The 17,189-nt window shown below is 42.2% G+C and overlaps 1 protein-coding gene across 3 annotated transcripts; it reads left to right on the top strand.

Moving 5' to 3' along the window:
* The first annotated feature begins 399 nt into the window (after positions 1-399).
* On the top strand, positions 400-5,282 carry LOC106335505 (protein HIRA). Of its 3 annotated transcripts, XM_013774042.1 has the most exons (11): positions 400-418; positions 520-792; positions 970-1,245; positions 1,320-1,571; positions 1,702-2,093; positions 2,178-3,162; positions 3,505-3,715; positions 3,922-4,162; positions 4,242-4,364; positions 4,581-4,695; positions 4,780-5,124. In XM_013774042.1, the coding sequence occupies exons 2-11, from the start codon at positions 682-684 to the stop codon at positions 5,122-5,124; spliced, it is 3,051 nt and encodes a 1,016-aa protein (XP_013629496.1). In that variant the 5' UTR covers positions 400-418; positions 520-681. The 3 variants fall into 3 exon arrangements, with proteins under 3 accessions (XP_013629496.1, XP_013629497.1, XP_013629498.1); XM_013774043.1 differs by lacking the exon at positions 400-418 and having other exon boundaries at positions 682-792; positions 4,780-5,282; XM_013774044.1 differs by lacking the exons at positions 400-418; positions 520-792 and having other exon boundaries at positions 1,014-1,245; positions 1,317-1,571; positions 4,780-5,282.
* The last annotated feature ends 11,907 nt before the right edge of the window (positions 5,283-17,189 follow it).

The following is a 17,189-nucleotide window of genomic DNA, read 5'->3' as shown; positions in this document are numbered from 1 at the left end:
TAGAATATTTTTATACGTAAATAATTAATATTATGATTAAGTTTTAGTAAAAATTATATTAAATAGATGGATCATTGTATTTTTCTAAAATTTTTAAAAAATTTTATAATAATAATACGTATCATACTTCAAATATAGTAATGTTTTGTCAAATAACTTCAAATATTGTAATGTTTTGTCAAATAATATAAGAGATATTTTTTTGACAAAAAATATAAGAGATAATTTATAAAAAAAAAAACTCATATAACCACCATTTTTATTTTTTTTGGTTGTCAACCAAACATTTTTATTTTTGCCTTTTGATTTAAAAACTAAATACACTTAATACATCCCAGTTTAATTACTTTTCTATACTGATTTAAAACTATATTGAGAATCTTTTACAGGGAAGTTGAGTAGCCCTTTTCGTCCAAAGGTAGGGTTTTCACACATGTACAATTTTCAACACACCCCCAAAAGTCTGCATCTTTGTTCTTATCTCTTAATCCCATTCCTCTAAATTAGGGTTTTTTACAGGATGGTGAAGAAAAGTTAAAACCTTGAAATTGACTTGATAATTTTTCTGGGCTTCTCTTCGTGTTGGAGATTAGGTCTTCTGTTTGAACGGGTTCTGTGCTTTGTTAACTTTGCCGAGCTGAACATACTCTGTTTTTTTTTTCGTTAATTGGGCAAAGAGAGATGATTGCGGAGAAACCCGTATGGGTAAAACATGAAGGATTGCAGCAGATATTCTCCATTGATGTTCAACCAAACGGTGAACGCTTTGCCACAGGCGGTGGTGATCACAAGGTCTCTCTCCTTTTCTTCTTCGATTTTATTGTTTTAGCCACTCAGAATCTAAGTTGATTTAGCCTTCTTTGTGTTTCCTCTGAACTGAATTTGGATTCTTACATCTTTGCCCTGAAGCTGTTGAAATGTTGCTTAGTTATCGTTAAGAGTAATTTTGGTGATATTATATGAAAATAGGTCCGGATATGGAACATGAAGTCTGTGGACACGGATTTGCAAAACTTAGATCCAAAAGAGAGGCTTCTCGCAACCCTTCGTGATCACTTTGGGTCTGTCAACTGTGTTAGGTGGGCTAAACACGGTAGGTACGTGGCATCTGGTTCTGACGATCATGTGATTCAAGTCCATGAGAGGAAGCCTGGTTCAGGCACTACTGAGTTTGGTAGTGGAGAAGCCCCAGATGTTGAGAACTGGAAAGCTGTTATGACTCTTAGGGGACACACTGCCGATGTGGTAAAACCCATTCTCTTTTACTTATCCGATTATTTTTTTAACTTTTAATAACTCGGGTACTATGCCTAAAGTAGGTGGATATCAATTGGTCTCCAGATGATTCAATGCTCGCCAGTGGGAGCTTGGACAACACCGTCCATATATGGAACATGCGCACTGGCATTTGCACTACTGTTCTCAGGGGTCACTTGAGCTTGGTCAAAGGTGTTACCTGGGATCCTATCGGCTCCTTTATCGCTAGCCAATCTGATGACAAAACTGTCATTATATGGCGAACAAGCGATTGGAGCATGGCTCACAGAACTGTTGGTCACTGGGAAAAATCGGTTTGCAACTCTCTTTTTTTTTTCTTTTTTTTTTCTTTTTATTTTTGTTTAAGCAATTATAATTAGGTGTTCATACAAAAGATTTGATTATGGATTCAAACTTCTTCTTTTTTTTTATCATTCTTTGTAGCTCGGAACCACATTTTTCAGGCGACTTGGGTGGTCTCCTTGTGGCCACTTCATTACAACCACTCACGGGTATCAGAAGCCGAGGCATTCTGCTCCTGTTTTAGAAAGAGGGGAATGGTCTGAATCATTTGACTTCTTAGGTCACAATGCTCCAATCATTGTTGTGAAGTTCAATCATTCAATGTTCAAGAGAAGCACTTTTAGTGCCCAAGAAATGAAACGAGCTGGGTGGAGCAATGGGAGTTCCAAATCAGGGGGGAAAGATTTGCAGCCATACAACGTTATTGCAATAGGGAGTCAAGACCGCACTATTACCGTATGGACAACTGCAAGTCCTCGCCCTCTTTTTGTCGCCAAGCATTTCTTTGGCCAAAGTGTTGTTGATCTATCTTGGTAAACTTTCCCCTTCATATATGTTATCTTAACTGCTTTTCTAGGGTCATAATTAATTATTTTTTTTCTTTTGGGAAATTACAGGAGTCCAGACGGATATTCACTTTTTGCATGTTCCTTGGACGGAACAGTGGCGTTGATTCACTTTGAACCAAAAGAACTTGGTGTCAGGCTGACCGATGCTGAACTTGACGAATTGAAGAAAAATCGATATGGGGATGTAAGAGGCCGGCAAGCAAACTTAGTCGAGAGTCCAGCTCAGTTATTACTCGAAACAGTCTCTACAAAGCTAGCCGGTGGTAAGAGGGCGGCTTCAGATGTTCAAGCAAACCAGGTGACAACGAAACCGTCTGCAAACGCGGAGAGTACGGCAAAGAAGAGGAAATCTCAGGTCGATGATCAGAATAAGACAGACGAGGCTTGTGGTGACACATTGAGTAAAGCGTCAACTCCAAGTCGGGTATCTAATCCTGTGAATCAAAAAGTGTATAGAAGGCCTGATGGAAGAAAGAGGATCATCCCTGAAGCCGTTGGAGTTCCCCAGCAGGATAATAATATCGCCATTAACGAGCATTCCAATAATTTTCCGCCAGCTACCTCTGCTGCTCCTAGCAAGATAAATAGTAGAGATTTTCCTGTGGAGCCTAGCATCAAGGAAATAGCGATCAGGAACCCTGATCTTAACAACGAGCGTCCAAGGATTACAGCTCGTGCTACCATTTCTGAAAGCCTTGTTATTGAGAAGGTTCCTGGAGCCTCTGCTAGAGATGGAGTTTTAAATGTTGAGCAATCTGTAGGTATAAAGGGATCTTCTAGCAGGGATCTGTTGATAAGGGTATTTGATTGGAAACAAGGGGAAGCCACGGCCCCTGTTTGCTTAGAGGCTTGTCCAAAGGAGCACGCTTTGGACACTGTTGGTGTAGTGAGTACATCTACCATCAAGGAAACGGAGCTTGTTTGCAAAATCTCAGGTGAAACTCTTTGGTCTGATCGGATTATGGGGAGAGTCACAGTTTTGGCTGGTAATCCAAACTTTTGGGCGGTTGGGTGCGAAGATGGAACCCTCCAGGTAAATAATAATACCTTTTTTTTCCTGCATTGTTTTATCATGATCCTCTCATCGATCAAACTAGAGCATGACATCACGATTCTTTCTGCATTTGGTGCCAATCCTATTAAAACCCTTCCTTTATTAGTTAAGTTTTAAAGGATTCAGCTAGTGTCGGGTTTGTTACTCTGAATACCTCTTCTACACCGATTGATATCCATATGAGTCACTAAACTTTACACTGATAGTAATATTTTCGTTAGGACCTGACTCTCTGAGAAAGTGTCTTGTTCTTTGAAAAGGAATTGCATGTTGTTTTGGGGATAGTGTTTGATAACGTATTTGCTTCTTATATGTCTGAAGGTTTACACAAAATGTGGAAGGCGTGTCATGCCTACAATGATGATGGGATCTGCTGCAACATTCATAGATTGTGACGATAGCTGGAAACTGCTGCTTGTCACGAGAAAAGGATCGTTATATGTGTGGGATCTATTTAATAGGAAATGCATCCTCCATGACTCCTTATCATCTTTGGTGTCTTCCGATACCGATTTATCTTCTGCAGTAGAAGGTATGCTCCAGTACTCGAATACAGTGATGGCTTCTTTATAGAAACATGTCTCTCGAGACACTTGGTTTTTGCATGAGTTGTTTTGTCTTATATTAGTCTGAATATTGGGTTGGGCTCTCGTGCTTACCTAGTGAAGCGCCTGTGAAAAGAATATGACCATGGGTGATGCGACAAGCTCTGCTGATACACTGTTACGGTTTTTACAGGTTCGATAAAAGTCATTTCTGTGAAACTATCCAAATATGGTTCTCCGCTTGTAGTTCTAGCCACACGCCATGCATTCCTCTTCGATACGAGTCTAATGTGCTGGCTGAGAGTGGCTGACGACTGCTTCCCGGCCTCAAATTTCAGTAGCTCCTGGAATTTAGGCTCAGCTCCATGCGGAGAGCTTGCTGGCTTACAGGTTGATGTGAGAAAGTACATGGCTAGAAAGCCAGGATGGAACAGGTTGATCTTGTCTTCCTTTCCTTAGATGTCGGTCCCGAGACGGATCACATAATTTCCGAGTCTTATTTCATGCTTGCAGGATAGCTGATGATGGAGTGCAAACACGTGCACATTTGGAATCTCAATTTGCATCCTCTCTTGCGTTGGAGTCTCCTAACGAGTACCGCCAGTGCCTCCTCGCCTATGTTAGGTTTCTAGCAAGGTCTGGTGCCCTTTTCTCAATTAAACTCTTTTCCGTTTTGAGCTTGTATACAGTTTAGTGTATATAAGGGTGACATCTCTGTGAGAGCATCCAAGCTAGAGAGAGCGTTGAAGGGTTGATCGGGGTTTATCCACTTTATAATGATGGAATGTTTTGGGTTTGTGATTCTCTCATTCCAATTAATTAAGATATGTTTGTCTTTTTTTTTGTCTGCAGAGAGGCAGACGAGTCAAGACTAAGAGAAGTTTGCGAGAGCTTTCTTGGACCTCCTACTGGTATGGCTGAAGCAGCAACCTCAGACACAAACTTGTGTTGGGATCCATATGTTCTGGTAAATAATTTACCTTCACTTGGTCAAAGATTTAACCTTTTTTCCAAATCACTTAAAAACTCTAATCCTTTTTTTTATTTCCAGGGGTTGAAGAAACATAAACTATTGAGAAACGATATTCTTCCTGCGATGGCGTCAAACAGAAAGGTGCAGCGTCTACTCAGCGAGTTCATGGATCTTTTATCTGAATACGAAAACACAGAACTAGCAGAGGCTGCAACTAAGGAGTCGGCACCAACCATAGACTGTAGTGGAGTCCCATCTTCACTGGATCAAATGGATTCTGATCCTCCAGCAGTGACAGCTACAACTCCTTTGACAATAGACAATGACAAACAGGTTTCTCTGGAGACGGGTATTATGTGTGAGAAATCGGGTTCTGAAGCCCAGGAAAGGCCCGACCAGAGTTTAAGAGACCCGGGTGCTTGAACTTCTCATTGTTTCTTGTATATCAACTAGCTGTTGTTAAAATTTGATGTTGAGATGTAACAGAGGGATATTGAATCTCTCATGATAGCTATAGAGTGACTCGGTCTAGTGCTTTATTTACATTTTTTTTTTCCATTTCAAAAGTGAAATATTTGGTACATGGGCGTATATAACAGAAAATTCCTAGAAACAGGAGTCCAAAAAAAGATAACTAGAACCCCCAATCCAGACAAACCTAGAACTTAAAAACTGCACCATAAACACTCCCACGAAAACGCAGCAATCTAAAACCATCTTCACGAAAGCATAGGACAATCCAAGGGAAAACGGTTTATCCATGCCCGCACAATTAAGCCTAGGAAAACGGTTTATTCATGTCCGCGCTATGAAGCCAGGGAAAATACATACCCAAACAATATTAATGTGCCAAAACATTCCTAAACTAAATAAGAATTTGAATTGCATACCTAAACTAATAATAAATAGCTAAAACATGCCTATAGCCGGTTATATGATGATTTAGACTATTTTTTAATATTTTTTTTTGTAGTTTAGTCCCTATAATTCTATTTTTTGTTAATATACTTTAAATAACTTAAATAATCAAATTTATCGTATTTATAATTTTAATTTGAAAAGTAAAATTTTTTTTTTCCAGATTTTAATTAAATTTAAATAATAAATTTAATTATTTATCAGAAATTTAGATAGTTATCATATACAATATATTAATTAATTTAGTTATCAAAGTATGTTATCTACCTTATTAAAACATGAAAATTAATTATAAATAATCTTACTCGTATGTAATATTTACAAAAAATACCACTCAATTTATATTTAAATAAAATTTTCTTTACAAATATAGTCATTCAAATTTTAATCCACATAACTAAAAATACTCTTAAGAAATTTGATTTTACAGTAGAGATCTTTAATAATATTACCCTTACTTAATAAAAAGAAAAGAATGGCTATTTAACCAAAAATAGTTTCGAACGCAGCATCTCAGGAAAACATATATCGCAAAAAACCACTAGACCATATTACATTTTTTTTTTTGCTACAAAACTAGTATGTAATATTAATAATACACAAAAAGTTTACAAAACTATTTCCCGATTAATTCTCGTATAATTACCAAATAATTGATTCGGCGCTAGGTTAGGGTCAAGCACACACATTATGCCTAGCGTAATTAATATTGGTTTTGATAACTACAAACAAAAATTACATATTTTTAATTTTATTTATATTATATATATCACGCAAGCACATAATAAGATTTGCAACTAAAATAACCTAAGAAAATATATAAAAATATTTTATAAACTTTAAGAACTAGTGAGATTTGGCACGTTAATATTGTTTGGGTATGTATTTTCTCTGGCTTCATAGTACGGGCATGAATAAGCCGTTTTCCCGACAATCCAATGCAACAAACCTCTTAAGATAGTAGATAGCAATGATAGCATAGGAAAATCCAATGCAACAAACTCTTAAGATAGTAGATATCAATGATCTGAATATATCAATGCTGGCTCCAGCTAGCCAATATCATCCACTTGTAGAACCCAAAACACCACGTTTTCTCAACCTAGATCTATCGCTTCCTTCTATGGCATGCCGAACGATACCATCCTCCATTCGTAACGAAGAACCCAGACTCCACAATCCGATTCACTTCACAATCTACACAACTTTCGGATACGGCTTGAACGCACTATCTGGCGCCCACTTTACACCTAAATAGAAGTCCACCATAAACTTCCACACAACCAAGCCTCGACAATCGAATCCTATTAAAAATACAATCATTAACAACCAAACCGACCAGAGATCACTACAACCATCACAACTACAACAACCGCACAGGAAAAGACATCTGCAAATGAAACTGTCCAACACCAAGCAAAGAAATTGAGCAACAGAGTGACTAACATACCGCTAAACTCTAAAATCTGATAACATAGCACAAGCAGGAGGATCCAAAAGGTACACCAAGGCCAAGGAAAGCAGTCTACACTACACCAGTGAATGGAGAAAATATCCATCACCACAAACTGGACTAGACAAGCCCGACTGAAAAGATCGACCCTTGACGACAGTAACTGGACAGTCCAACTAATCCAAGCTTCAAGAAGTGTGGAGATTGATCACCGGACTAGACCTGAGGTTTGTGGGAACCGAAATTCACACCGTTGATTTCCGTCAAATTAGGAAAGCCAAGCAAACATAACTTTCCCATAGGTCCCGGATTTCTGCTAAGTCAAAGCTCAAGTGATCAGACAATAATAAACAGACAAAATAGTAAATTGACAAAAGCGAAAAGAGAGCAAAAGATGTCATATTCCGAATTTGCGTAAGCGCAAGTACAAGAGGTAAGAGCCTTGGCTACAAGAGCTGTCGGCGAGTTCCCTAATTCTAGCAACCAAAGACTTGTGAAAACCTAGTTGAGTCGCAGCTCGATAAAAACGGAAAGTTGCCTATTTCTCTAAGTGCTAAATTTTCTCTGGATGTAAAAAGTTCTCTTTGCGCCTCTCACCTTAGCATCCCTTATATACTCCTCTTAGGTCAGTATAGGCTTTCCCTTTTTGCCCCCGGGTCGAGTTTATCACTTCGCAGAAATATTATGTTTTTCCCTATCTCCAAACTCGATAAATGAAATTTGACATTTATCTCTTTCTGCAAATAAAAAATAGACCGTCATAATAACCTTAGGTTTATTCTCGTCTAAATCGTAAGTGGGCTTCTAGTCGCATTTTTGGTCTTTCCGGGCCGTTTTCTGACTTAAATGTTTATATGTTTTCTTTGAGAAATCACCTTTAATACGTCGTCGGTTTTATGAATAGCTGAAGTTAATCGTATAATTGAGACAACTAAGGTGTTAAGTAAATCGTTTCCGTTTTATACGATCAATTTGAACTTATACGAGAAAAACAAGTGTAGGCGGTTTTTATCGTAAAGTTCCAACGGTAACTCCAATCGACACGAAACAAGAGACAATATGACCGAACCTCGAAGGAGAAAGCTACAAAGACGAGACGAGAGTGTGAGGTGTTGGCAAGGTGCATTTGTGCCCGCTCGCCATATGGCGCGAGTACAAAGACGTCCCGGCTCGCCATATGGCGAGGGGGACTGGACGGTCCAGCTTGCCATATGGCGAGTGGGACGGTGATGTCCCAGCTCGCCATACGTCGAGATGGACGAGGTCAATATCGAGTTTTAGCTATCTTCAGGGGATTGGCATAGTCGGGGAATGATGGTTATCCTTCTTCCCGTTTCATTGCTCGTCTCCCGGAAGTCGCCTTTCGATAACTTCTTGTGTACCTCTTTTTCAGATTTATACAAAGCTTTAAACATTGGTTTTCAAATTCTTTTTTTTGGAAGAAATATTTCTCAGGAACTTTCTGGCGCTGATTACGTCGGGACCGATTTTGACCCCAACAGTTAGCCCCCCAGCTCGTTAGAATCGTGAGCCTTCGGCGTGAGATTCTATCGAGCGGTTAGGCAAGTTTAGGCAAATCAAGCGGAGTTGGCCGAAAGTCCAAGGGTGAATAGTAAATTCTCTTTTTTATAAGAAGGTGGAGTAAATTTTTCAAGTTCTTCACTTGCTTCCTTCCGCAAAAAAATTGTTCAAGGTAGAAAATCCTTTCTTCCTCCCTTCTTCTCCTTGTTACTATTTTTTTTAGAATGCCTCCAAAAAGAAAGTTTCCAAAAATACTAAGCTTCCTCGTCTGAACCCTGAGAGTGTTTACGATGAGGCTATCCCAAAGACGGAGTCCATGGCTCACCCTGTCGACCCCGACGAAGCTGACGCGTACTGGGTCGCCAGAGGTAATCGGATAGTTCCTCCGGCCGAGTCATGGTATCCTCCTAGGCCTCCTCTTAGGCGGGACTTTGACCTGTCAAGTAAAAGTTCATACACATTCCTCAACACTGTATGAGAATTCTGCAAAGTTCCAGGGGAAGTGAAGTTTCAGATTTCGAAGTATAGGGAATGCGCCGACAATCCTCCGGAAGGCTACTTTACGTGCTACGAGGCGTATCTTTTTCGCTGTCGTTTGTGGTTCCCTATCCCGGTGATCATCATCCAAAATCTGAACCGCTTTGAGTTGTCGATAAGTCAAGTGGCTCTCGCCGGTTTGCAACACCTCATCGGCATTTTGGTCTTAAGCTACGAACGAGGGATGAAACTCGACATTGATCGTTTCGAGGCTCTCTTAAGGCCGAAGTTGCTTCCGGGATCCCTTATGTATTGCTTGGTCCCTCGTCAATATATGTCGATTATCAAGAGAATGATTTCCAATGGGCACGAATGGAAAGGATGCTTTTTCTTTGTCTGAATAGACGCCGCGTCCGTCGAAGAAAGTTGCATTCCCGTATTTCATAGTGCATGGAATCAGCATGGTATTTTGGCCAGATACCTGTCAGCTTTGTTTCGACAGTGTCTGATTTTGTGTTTGTGTTCTTTTTTGTAGTTCCGAACCCTCTTCCACTATTTCCCGAAGATTTGGTCGTTTTGAGGGATCTTCTTCGTGGTGGCTCTTTCCATGGGACTTACTTTACTACGAAGCGGGTTCGTAGGGCATTAGCGTGTCATCGATCCCAAGCTCATCCTCAGGGGTTTGTTGAGGATGAAACTGACTCGGATATGGATGAATTTGCTTCTTGCGATGTTCCCAAGACGAGAGACAGGGATAGGGAGCCGAAGGACAAAGAGACTGCACTTGACAACATTGACTTTCCCGAGGATGAGCTTCCGTTACCCGGATGGAATCCAAACTTTGTTCCCGGCGATGGGAGCGGTACCAGAGATGTTCCCCTCCTGGAATGCAACTTCGACGATTTCTTCGCCTCGCTCTCCCCGAACTTCGATCCACCTCCAGCCTTGGATGAGCTATCAAGGTCGTAAATGTTTAAGGAGGGTTCTCGACTGAACAACATGGTTGGTTTTCCGTCCTTTGCGAGTTGCCTACATACCTCTTTGCCTACATACCTCTTTTGAGGATCCAGCCATCTCATAGTTCAGTTTGTTGCCGCAAGTGACTTACTCGCTGGATGCGGCTGCGTTGATCGCTTTAGTCGTGCTGGCTGTTGCACGGCCGTTTCCGGATTGGTTTTCTCTGGAGTAGTGAGAGTGATATCACTCAAATTACCCTATAAGTGATTTGTACTCTCTCAAATAAGAGGTCGAGTTGCAGTACTTAGGGATCGAATTCACAAGGAGCTAAGGCATACAATAGATCTACTAGTTATGTGGTTAAACTAGGCGAACATGTTTAAATGTAAATAGCAGGGTTATGAACAAGTAATTGTTCGATTGATTGATTTGGGTTTTAAGACGGATATGGAAAGCGTTAGACTTAAGGTTTCTATTCAAACAATCAAGATTATAGAGATATAGATACTAAGCATATATTGTATATTCTAGAACTCAAACAATAAAAATAGTCAATAAACTTCCATATTTTTAGACTATCTATCGCCGGATTTAGGACCTCAGATGTCGCTTGATGGTCTTGAGAAAGTGTTGATCAGTACCAAGAACGGGTTATCAGTCAATACACTTTTCGGCCCGTCGATCGATGCAACTAATGAGTTGTTGATCGATGAACCTTCCAGGGAGCGTTACGCACGGGTTTGACGTGTTCACTAGGTTTAACTAAATCAGCTTCCGCTTGTTTCTAGCAATCCTAGTACAATCTAAACTAAGTCAGCCAGAGAACCAAGCTTCCGCTTGCGCCCTAATATCTATAGGCAAGATCCTAGTTAGCTACTCTAGAATACATGCATTAAGAACAGTTTAATTGATGGATATCCTAATACTTAACAATTCTATATTTTGGGTTACTCCCTCATGAATATCTGAATTCTAAATCTAATAAGGAGAACTAATTAGACATAGCTAAGCAATTCATCACAAAAAGTAAGAAAACTACATAAATAAAATAGAATAGAAAACTGGAGTTCCAATCACAAATCTCTGAAGAAGTTCTTGTATGAATGTAAGAAAATGTGTGTTGCCTAGAACAATGGCAGAGCACATAAATATTAGGTTAAAACTCGTCAAGGGTATATCTGGTAATTCTTGTGGGACTTGGTCTTAAAGTCGGCTGGAACCAATCTGGCCTTTGCGCGCTTCGCCTTCGATCGACAACACAGAGTGTGTATCGATCGATTATCCTCGATCATCGATCGCTAGGCTGGTCGATTGTCAGCTACGAGTCTTTATCATTTTATATCCAAAATGCACCAAAATCACAACTATCATCAAAATCATTCCAAAACCTGAAAACACACTAAAAAAACTCCAAAACAACTATAATGTATTTAAAAACACCTATATACCATGGCTAAAATTGGGAAAAATCCATGATATATCATAGAGCGTTAGGCTCGGCGACTTGGTTGTTGTCCACAGCCGTTGCTCGTGTGGATGATTCGGGATCATCCTTTATCAGAGAGTTTTCAGGCATGGCCTGAGTTATCTTCGTGCATTTTGGTTTTACCATAGAAGTTGTGGTGATTTGCCGCAACTTGTGTTTGGCCAGGAAGCAGAGTCGCGACTGTTTTTGACATCTCTAGATTGCGGCAATTGTGCTAGGAGTTGGGAACTTGATGCCTAGATGGTAAGTCGACGGGACTATTTTCATGGCGTTTATCCAAGGCGTTCTCATGATCACGTTGTAGATGGCCGGATTGTCGACCACTGCGAAGTTTACGATCTTTGTGACTTCTTTTGCCATGTCGGGGAGCTTGATGGATCCGAGAGTCATTGATGTTTTGCCATAAAGGCTGGTCAAGGGTTTTGGCATTGGTATGACTTCTTTGATCTCGATGTTCATCCTCTGGAGGGTGTCGCGGAAGATGAAATTTACCGTGCTTCCTGTGTAGACTAAGATTCTACCAACTTTGAGATACCTGATAACGAGATCGACGACGAGCGGATCGGAGTAAGGTTAATCGATTCTGACAACCTCTTCCTCCTCGAAAACGTTCGTATCATTTGGGATGTTATCGGACGGAGGTGGCACTGACAAGTTTGAACATGTCTCGGCTTTTCGTTGGTAAGCTTTGATGGACGAGACTGAATCGCGATAGAACTGCGACTCCCCGATGATCATGTTCTCTCTGCGACGGATGCTCTCGTTCCCTCTCTCGTCTTGCCTCCTTCCGCTTTTATCTCCTGGCTGGTTTTCACTAAAATCATTTTCTGGAGTTGGATCCTTATCAATACCCAGTTTGCGGTCAGAATCCAAGAGGAGGTCCTTCATGCTAGTTGTTGGACCCAATTTCAGACAATTAGCTAACGGGCCTAAATGGTTTGGCCCGCACGACCACAAAGAACCCCAACTTCGAAGAATCGGGAAGAGATCGATTCGAAGAACCTGAGATCGCGGAACGGTTGCGAAGATATTGGACTCGACTCACTACAAAAGGAGATCGAGGCACTCAGAGAAGGAAACGTTGAAAACCCTAGAGGGAGCTACACCCACACATCGATCTTGTTTTCCCTTAGCTTTAGATTTTTTCTCTTTTCGATCTCGTTTGTAACGTCGATCCCATTTCAGTTATTGTATTCACCTTTTATTCATCACTAAAATCCATCTTTTCCTACTAGAAACTGATTACATCGTTGTGTTCTAAAGATATCGTTCCCTACATAATTTTATCTTCCCTAGATAAAACTCTCGATTACTATCAAATACATAGTGTAGATTTTAGGATCTACATTTCGGTGCCGACTGTGGGGAAGATAAACGAAAAACATCTTTGCTAAGAAACCGATCTAAGTTTCCTAAGCGCGACTATGGATCCCAATCAAACCATCAGAACCACGCCATCTGGGTTGACCAACTTGAGAGCCGAAACTGTACCCTCCAAACCAGCGGGTACCGACGGGACGACTGGAACAGCCCAGACGCAACGAATCCCTCCAATCGGAACCTCGAACCAGGACCGATCCTCACCACTAGATCACACCTCGGTTCCAGATCAAACCTCGATCCCCGACCGAACCAAAGCTCGAGTCTGGAACAGCCCAGACGCAACGAATCCCTCCAATGAGCTAGGCTGATATCTCCGACCCCTCTAGCACAGACTCGACAAGAAGTGACCGTCTCATCATTAATCGACAAAACTCACAGCCAAAAAGCTGCTTATCGGACCATCGAAAACCGACTGGATCAAGCTGAACGGGAACTCGCGGAGCACCGACCTAACGCCCAAGAAAGAAACCAACCACCGTTTGATCCATTATGGGAAACGCTTAATCCGCAAATCACCGGAGCCTTCAGCACTCCAGAGATCCTGAGCGCTCGATCCGGGCGCTACATGGGAGAAAACTCACAACAACCTCCGCAGCAGGGCATGCCCCAGCGAAGCTTAAGTTACAGCGGGTTGGACAAAATATAAACCGAGCTACATGGTCAAAGAAATACTCTAATCCAGTCGCAGAACATATATACGGAAAGACCTGGGGAGCCTAGAACTCGAATTCCACAGCTGGGAAACCTGACCTCCGAGAATCGAACTCTGCCTGCTACGAGAACCGTTCGATAAACGGGGTTCAATGACCCAATAGGGCAAGCTCGAGGTTACGATCCCCGCAGACCCATCGACACAGATCCTCAAAGAGAAGACCTGAGCATCCCAGGCGAAACCGAAACGTTCCAGAATTATATCAAAAGAAACGATGCCGAGCTCAAAAGAAGACACGACATCGTGCATATGGCAACGAGCTCTGCCCCAGACATAGATATGGTCATCGAGGAGACAAGGAGGACTCCATTCACGAACCGAATCGCTAGCGTAAGGCTACACCATGTGGGAAAACTGAAATTCCCCGAGTATGCTGCGAACACAGACCCAAAGGCTCACGTACGAACCTTCCGACTAGCGATATCAAGAGCACACTTCAACGACGACGAAAAAGAGGCTGGCTATTGCCGCTTCTTTGCCGAAAATCTCACAGGAGCCGCTCTCGAATGGTTCGCGGGCCTATAAAAAAACTCAATCGACAACTTCACCCAGTTGGTTTCTACATTCCTCAAACAATACTCGGTCTTCATAGAAACAAGGGTCACCGAGGCAGACCTCTAGAATCTCAAGCAAGCACCTTTCGAGCCGTTAAGACCATACATAAACAACTTCAGACAAATCAAGGCCAAAATATCGCATCCAAACGAGGTCGTGGCTCTGGTAACATTAAAGAACGGCGTCTGGTTCTCATCCAAATTCAGGGAGGAAATGGCAGTGCGAGCACCCATCTCGTTGGACGACGCCCTACACCGAGCCTCCTACTTCACAACCCACAAAGAGGAGGTCACAGCCTTAATGGAACAATACAGCACGAACAAGAATAACGCCGCCAAAAAGAATAATTCTCCTAAAGAACCAGCAACTAAAGGGCAACACTCCTATGTGATAAACAATTCGCCGCAAAACAAATCGTCAACTTACGATCTCAACAAATACTGTGCCTTCCATGACCGTAAAGGTCATTCAACCGAGGAATGTCGAGCGGCACTTCGCAGTCAAAACGAAAATAAAAAGACCAACGAAGATACCGGAGACGAAGAGGAAGAGCCAGCAACTCCGAAAGCCAATCAAAAAACTAAAGGCTCTTCGAATAAAAGGAGCAGGGAAACCGAGCCAGAGTCACCTAGCTCTCCACCCCCAGCCCCAAAGAAAATAATCGACATGATTTCATGGGGGCCAAAAAGCCATACCCCTAACAAAATAAAGGGACAAACCGAAGGAAACGTATGCATCGATATTACGGTAGCAATCCGCACATTGGAGAACCTCAATGAAGCTACTCCTCCTCCTAGTGTTACTCAATACAACCCAAACGCGAAGTCTCCCTTCAAGAAATCCCCAACTTCAAGCGAAAGAACAAGATGGCCAAAATCCGCGAACTGCTAGTAAGACTGATTTCCCCACAAATTCAGAAGAAAGACAGCGTGCGAACCCTTAATCACAACCTGTCTGGGGGACAAAGACACTACCGACCAGCAGAACCAAAAAATGGATTTTTCCGACGTACGACAAAGGCAAAAAACGAATCGACTTTATCTACGGAGGCTCTAAATTTTGCAACTCGGTTAACTCAGTCAAAGCATACCAACGACGAGCCTAAAACAGCGCAGGAATCAAGGAGCCCCTATCAGGTCCCGACCACGAAATAACCTTCGACAAAAATGAGACAGCAGATCTCGACAAACCACACGACGATGCTCTCGTAATACGAGTCGATGTCGGCGGTTGCGGACTATCTCGGGTCATGATCGATACAGGAAGCTCGGACGACGTCCTCTTCTATGAGGCGTTCAAGAGAATGAGATTCCCCAAGGCCCTCAAACAGGAACGGACTCCGCTAATTGGATTTGCAGGAGAAACTACTTACTCCCTCGGGTCAATTGAACTTGCAGTAACCACCGGAGAAATCAGGTAAATCGTCGAATTCATCGTGATAGACCGTCCAGCCCCGTTCAACGTAATCCTCGGAAGACCCTGGCTGTATAGCATGAAGGCAGTTCCCTCAACCTATCACCAATGCCGGAAGTTCCCAACTCCAAAAGGGATCGAAACTATTAGAGGAAGTCAAAAGAGCTCCAGAACATGCTACCTTGCGAGCTTCAAGGATATCGAGCAGCACGCCTAAAATCAAACATGCAAAATCCCCGAACAGACGTACACACATACACAAACTACCGAACAAACGACCCTACCCCTAGGGAAAACAATCGAACTACGTTATGACTTGATCCATCGCCGAGGGTACGTAGGCAACCCACGACACGAGTTCAGTCACCCACCAACTGCAAAGCTCAAAAAGACGCACGAATGAAGCATGCTAGTACGACAACATCGACCTCGAATAGAAAGTCAAACTACCATCTCTATCCCACATTTGTAATACAACGACATTTGACATTTAAAAGAAATTTAGTTTTTTTCTATGCTTCGCAATTCAAGCTCATTCGATATCTTATATCCATCCAACGCAATTCCTCGAATACTTATAATGGTTAGCTGCAGACCAAGACCTTGATCAAGTCTTCGGAAAAAGCCATCCCCGCCAACCAACGTGGCCAAAACTCGCAAACAAAATCTTTTGTTGCACCAGACACACGTTGATAAAAGTATCTACGACAAATTGACCCACGGCCCCAAAAGATTGGCTCACGTAAGAATAAAAACAACAACTCAAGGACTCGCAGCCCTATTCTTTATTTAAAAGGATAACGCGACAAAAAACAAAAACAACAAAAGAATTCAAAATTCCTGAAACTACTCCTCAGCATCAAACTCGCCATCCTCAAACCGATTGCTCACAATCTTCATCTCTTCACCCGGCTCGTTCACCTCAGAAGGAACTTTCGCGAAGAACTCCTCCGGCAGATCCTCAGAAATTAGAGGGAGATCCAACTTCCCAACAGAAAAATCCGACACCGCCATCACATCGAGTTCGGACCAGAGCTCGACCTCCTTCGCTCGAAGACGCAGCAACTCATCCAAAGCCAACAGGTTATTGTTCATAATCTCCTTCATGAGATCTATATTAGCCATAACCTCCTTGAGACGAGCTTCACAATCAGATGCAGCCTTCTTCTTCTCCCACTTCTCCTTCAGAGATATCAGCACATCCAAATAGCTGTCGGCCAAAGCTTTCTTAGCATCGTATGTTGCGTGACGCAGATCATCGGCAAATTTATTAGCAGAAGACTCAACCTTCGCCTCCAAAAAAGAAACCTACTCAAGGGCGGACTTCCTCTCGTTACTAACAACTCGAAAACGAGCTTCGAGCGAAGCAGCCTGATTCCCTAGCTTTTCGGCAGCAGCCAGCTGAGCAGCGTTAGCGCGCTCTCAATCCTGGGCCATCTTCAAGCCGAGCTTCAACTCGCGAACGACCTTCTTTATCTCGTAAAGCTCATCGGAGCGCGGAACATCCTGCAAACGCCTCTCTAGAGTCACCGCGAACTCGTTGTTAGCCTCCATAGGCTGGAGCACCACATGTCAGCATGAATACAAACAAGTTGAGGACTCGAAGTTACGAA

Source organism: Brassica oleracea, chromosome C3 (genome assembly GCF_000695525.1).
Source record: "Brassica oleracea var. oleracea cultivar TO1000 chromosome C3, BOL, whole genome shotgun sequence".
Lineage (NCBI taxonomy): Eukaryota > Viridiplantae > Streptophyta > Magnoliopsida > Brassicales > Brassicaceae > Brassica > Brassica oleracea.
Note: the sequence above shows the minus strand (reverse complement) of the source record. Positions and strands in the feature narration are given on the sequence as shown.

Excerpts from the sequence above, each read along its gene's own strand:
- LOC106335505 (XM_013774043.1), top strand. The coding sequence starts at position 682 with ATGATTGCGGAGAAACCCGTATGGGTAAAACATGAAGGATTGCAGCAG. Across the intron at positions 2,094-2,177 it reads AGTGTTGTTGATCTATCTTG|GAGTCCAGACGGATATTCAC; the intron begins GTAAACTTTCCC and ends GGGAAATTACAG. Across the intron at positions 4,365-4,580 it reads TATGTTAGGTTTCTAGCAAG|AGAGGCAGACGAGTCAAGAC; the intron begins GTCTGGTGCCCT and ends TTTTGTCTGCAG.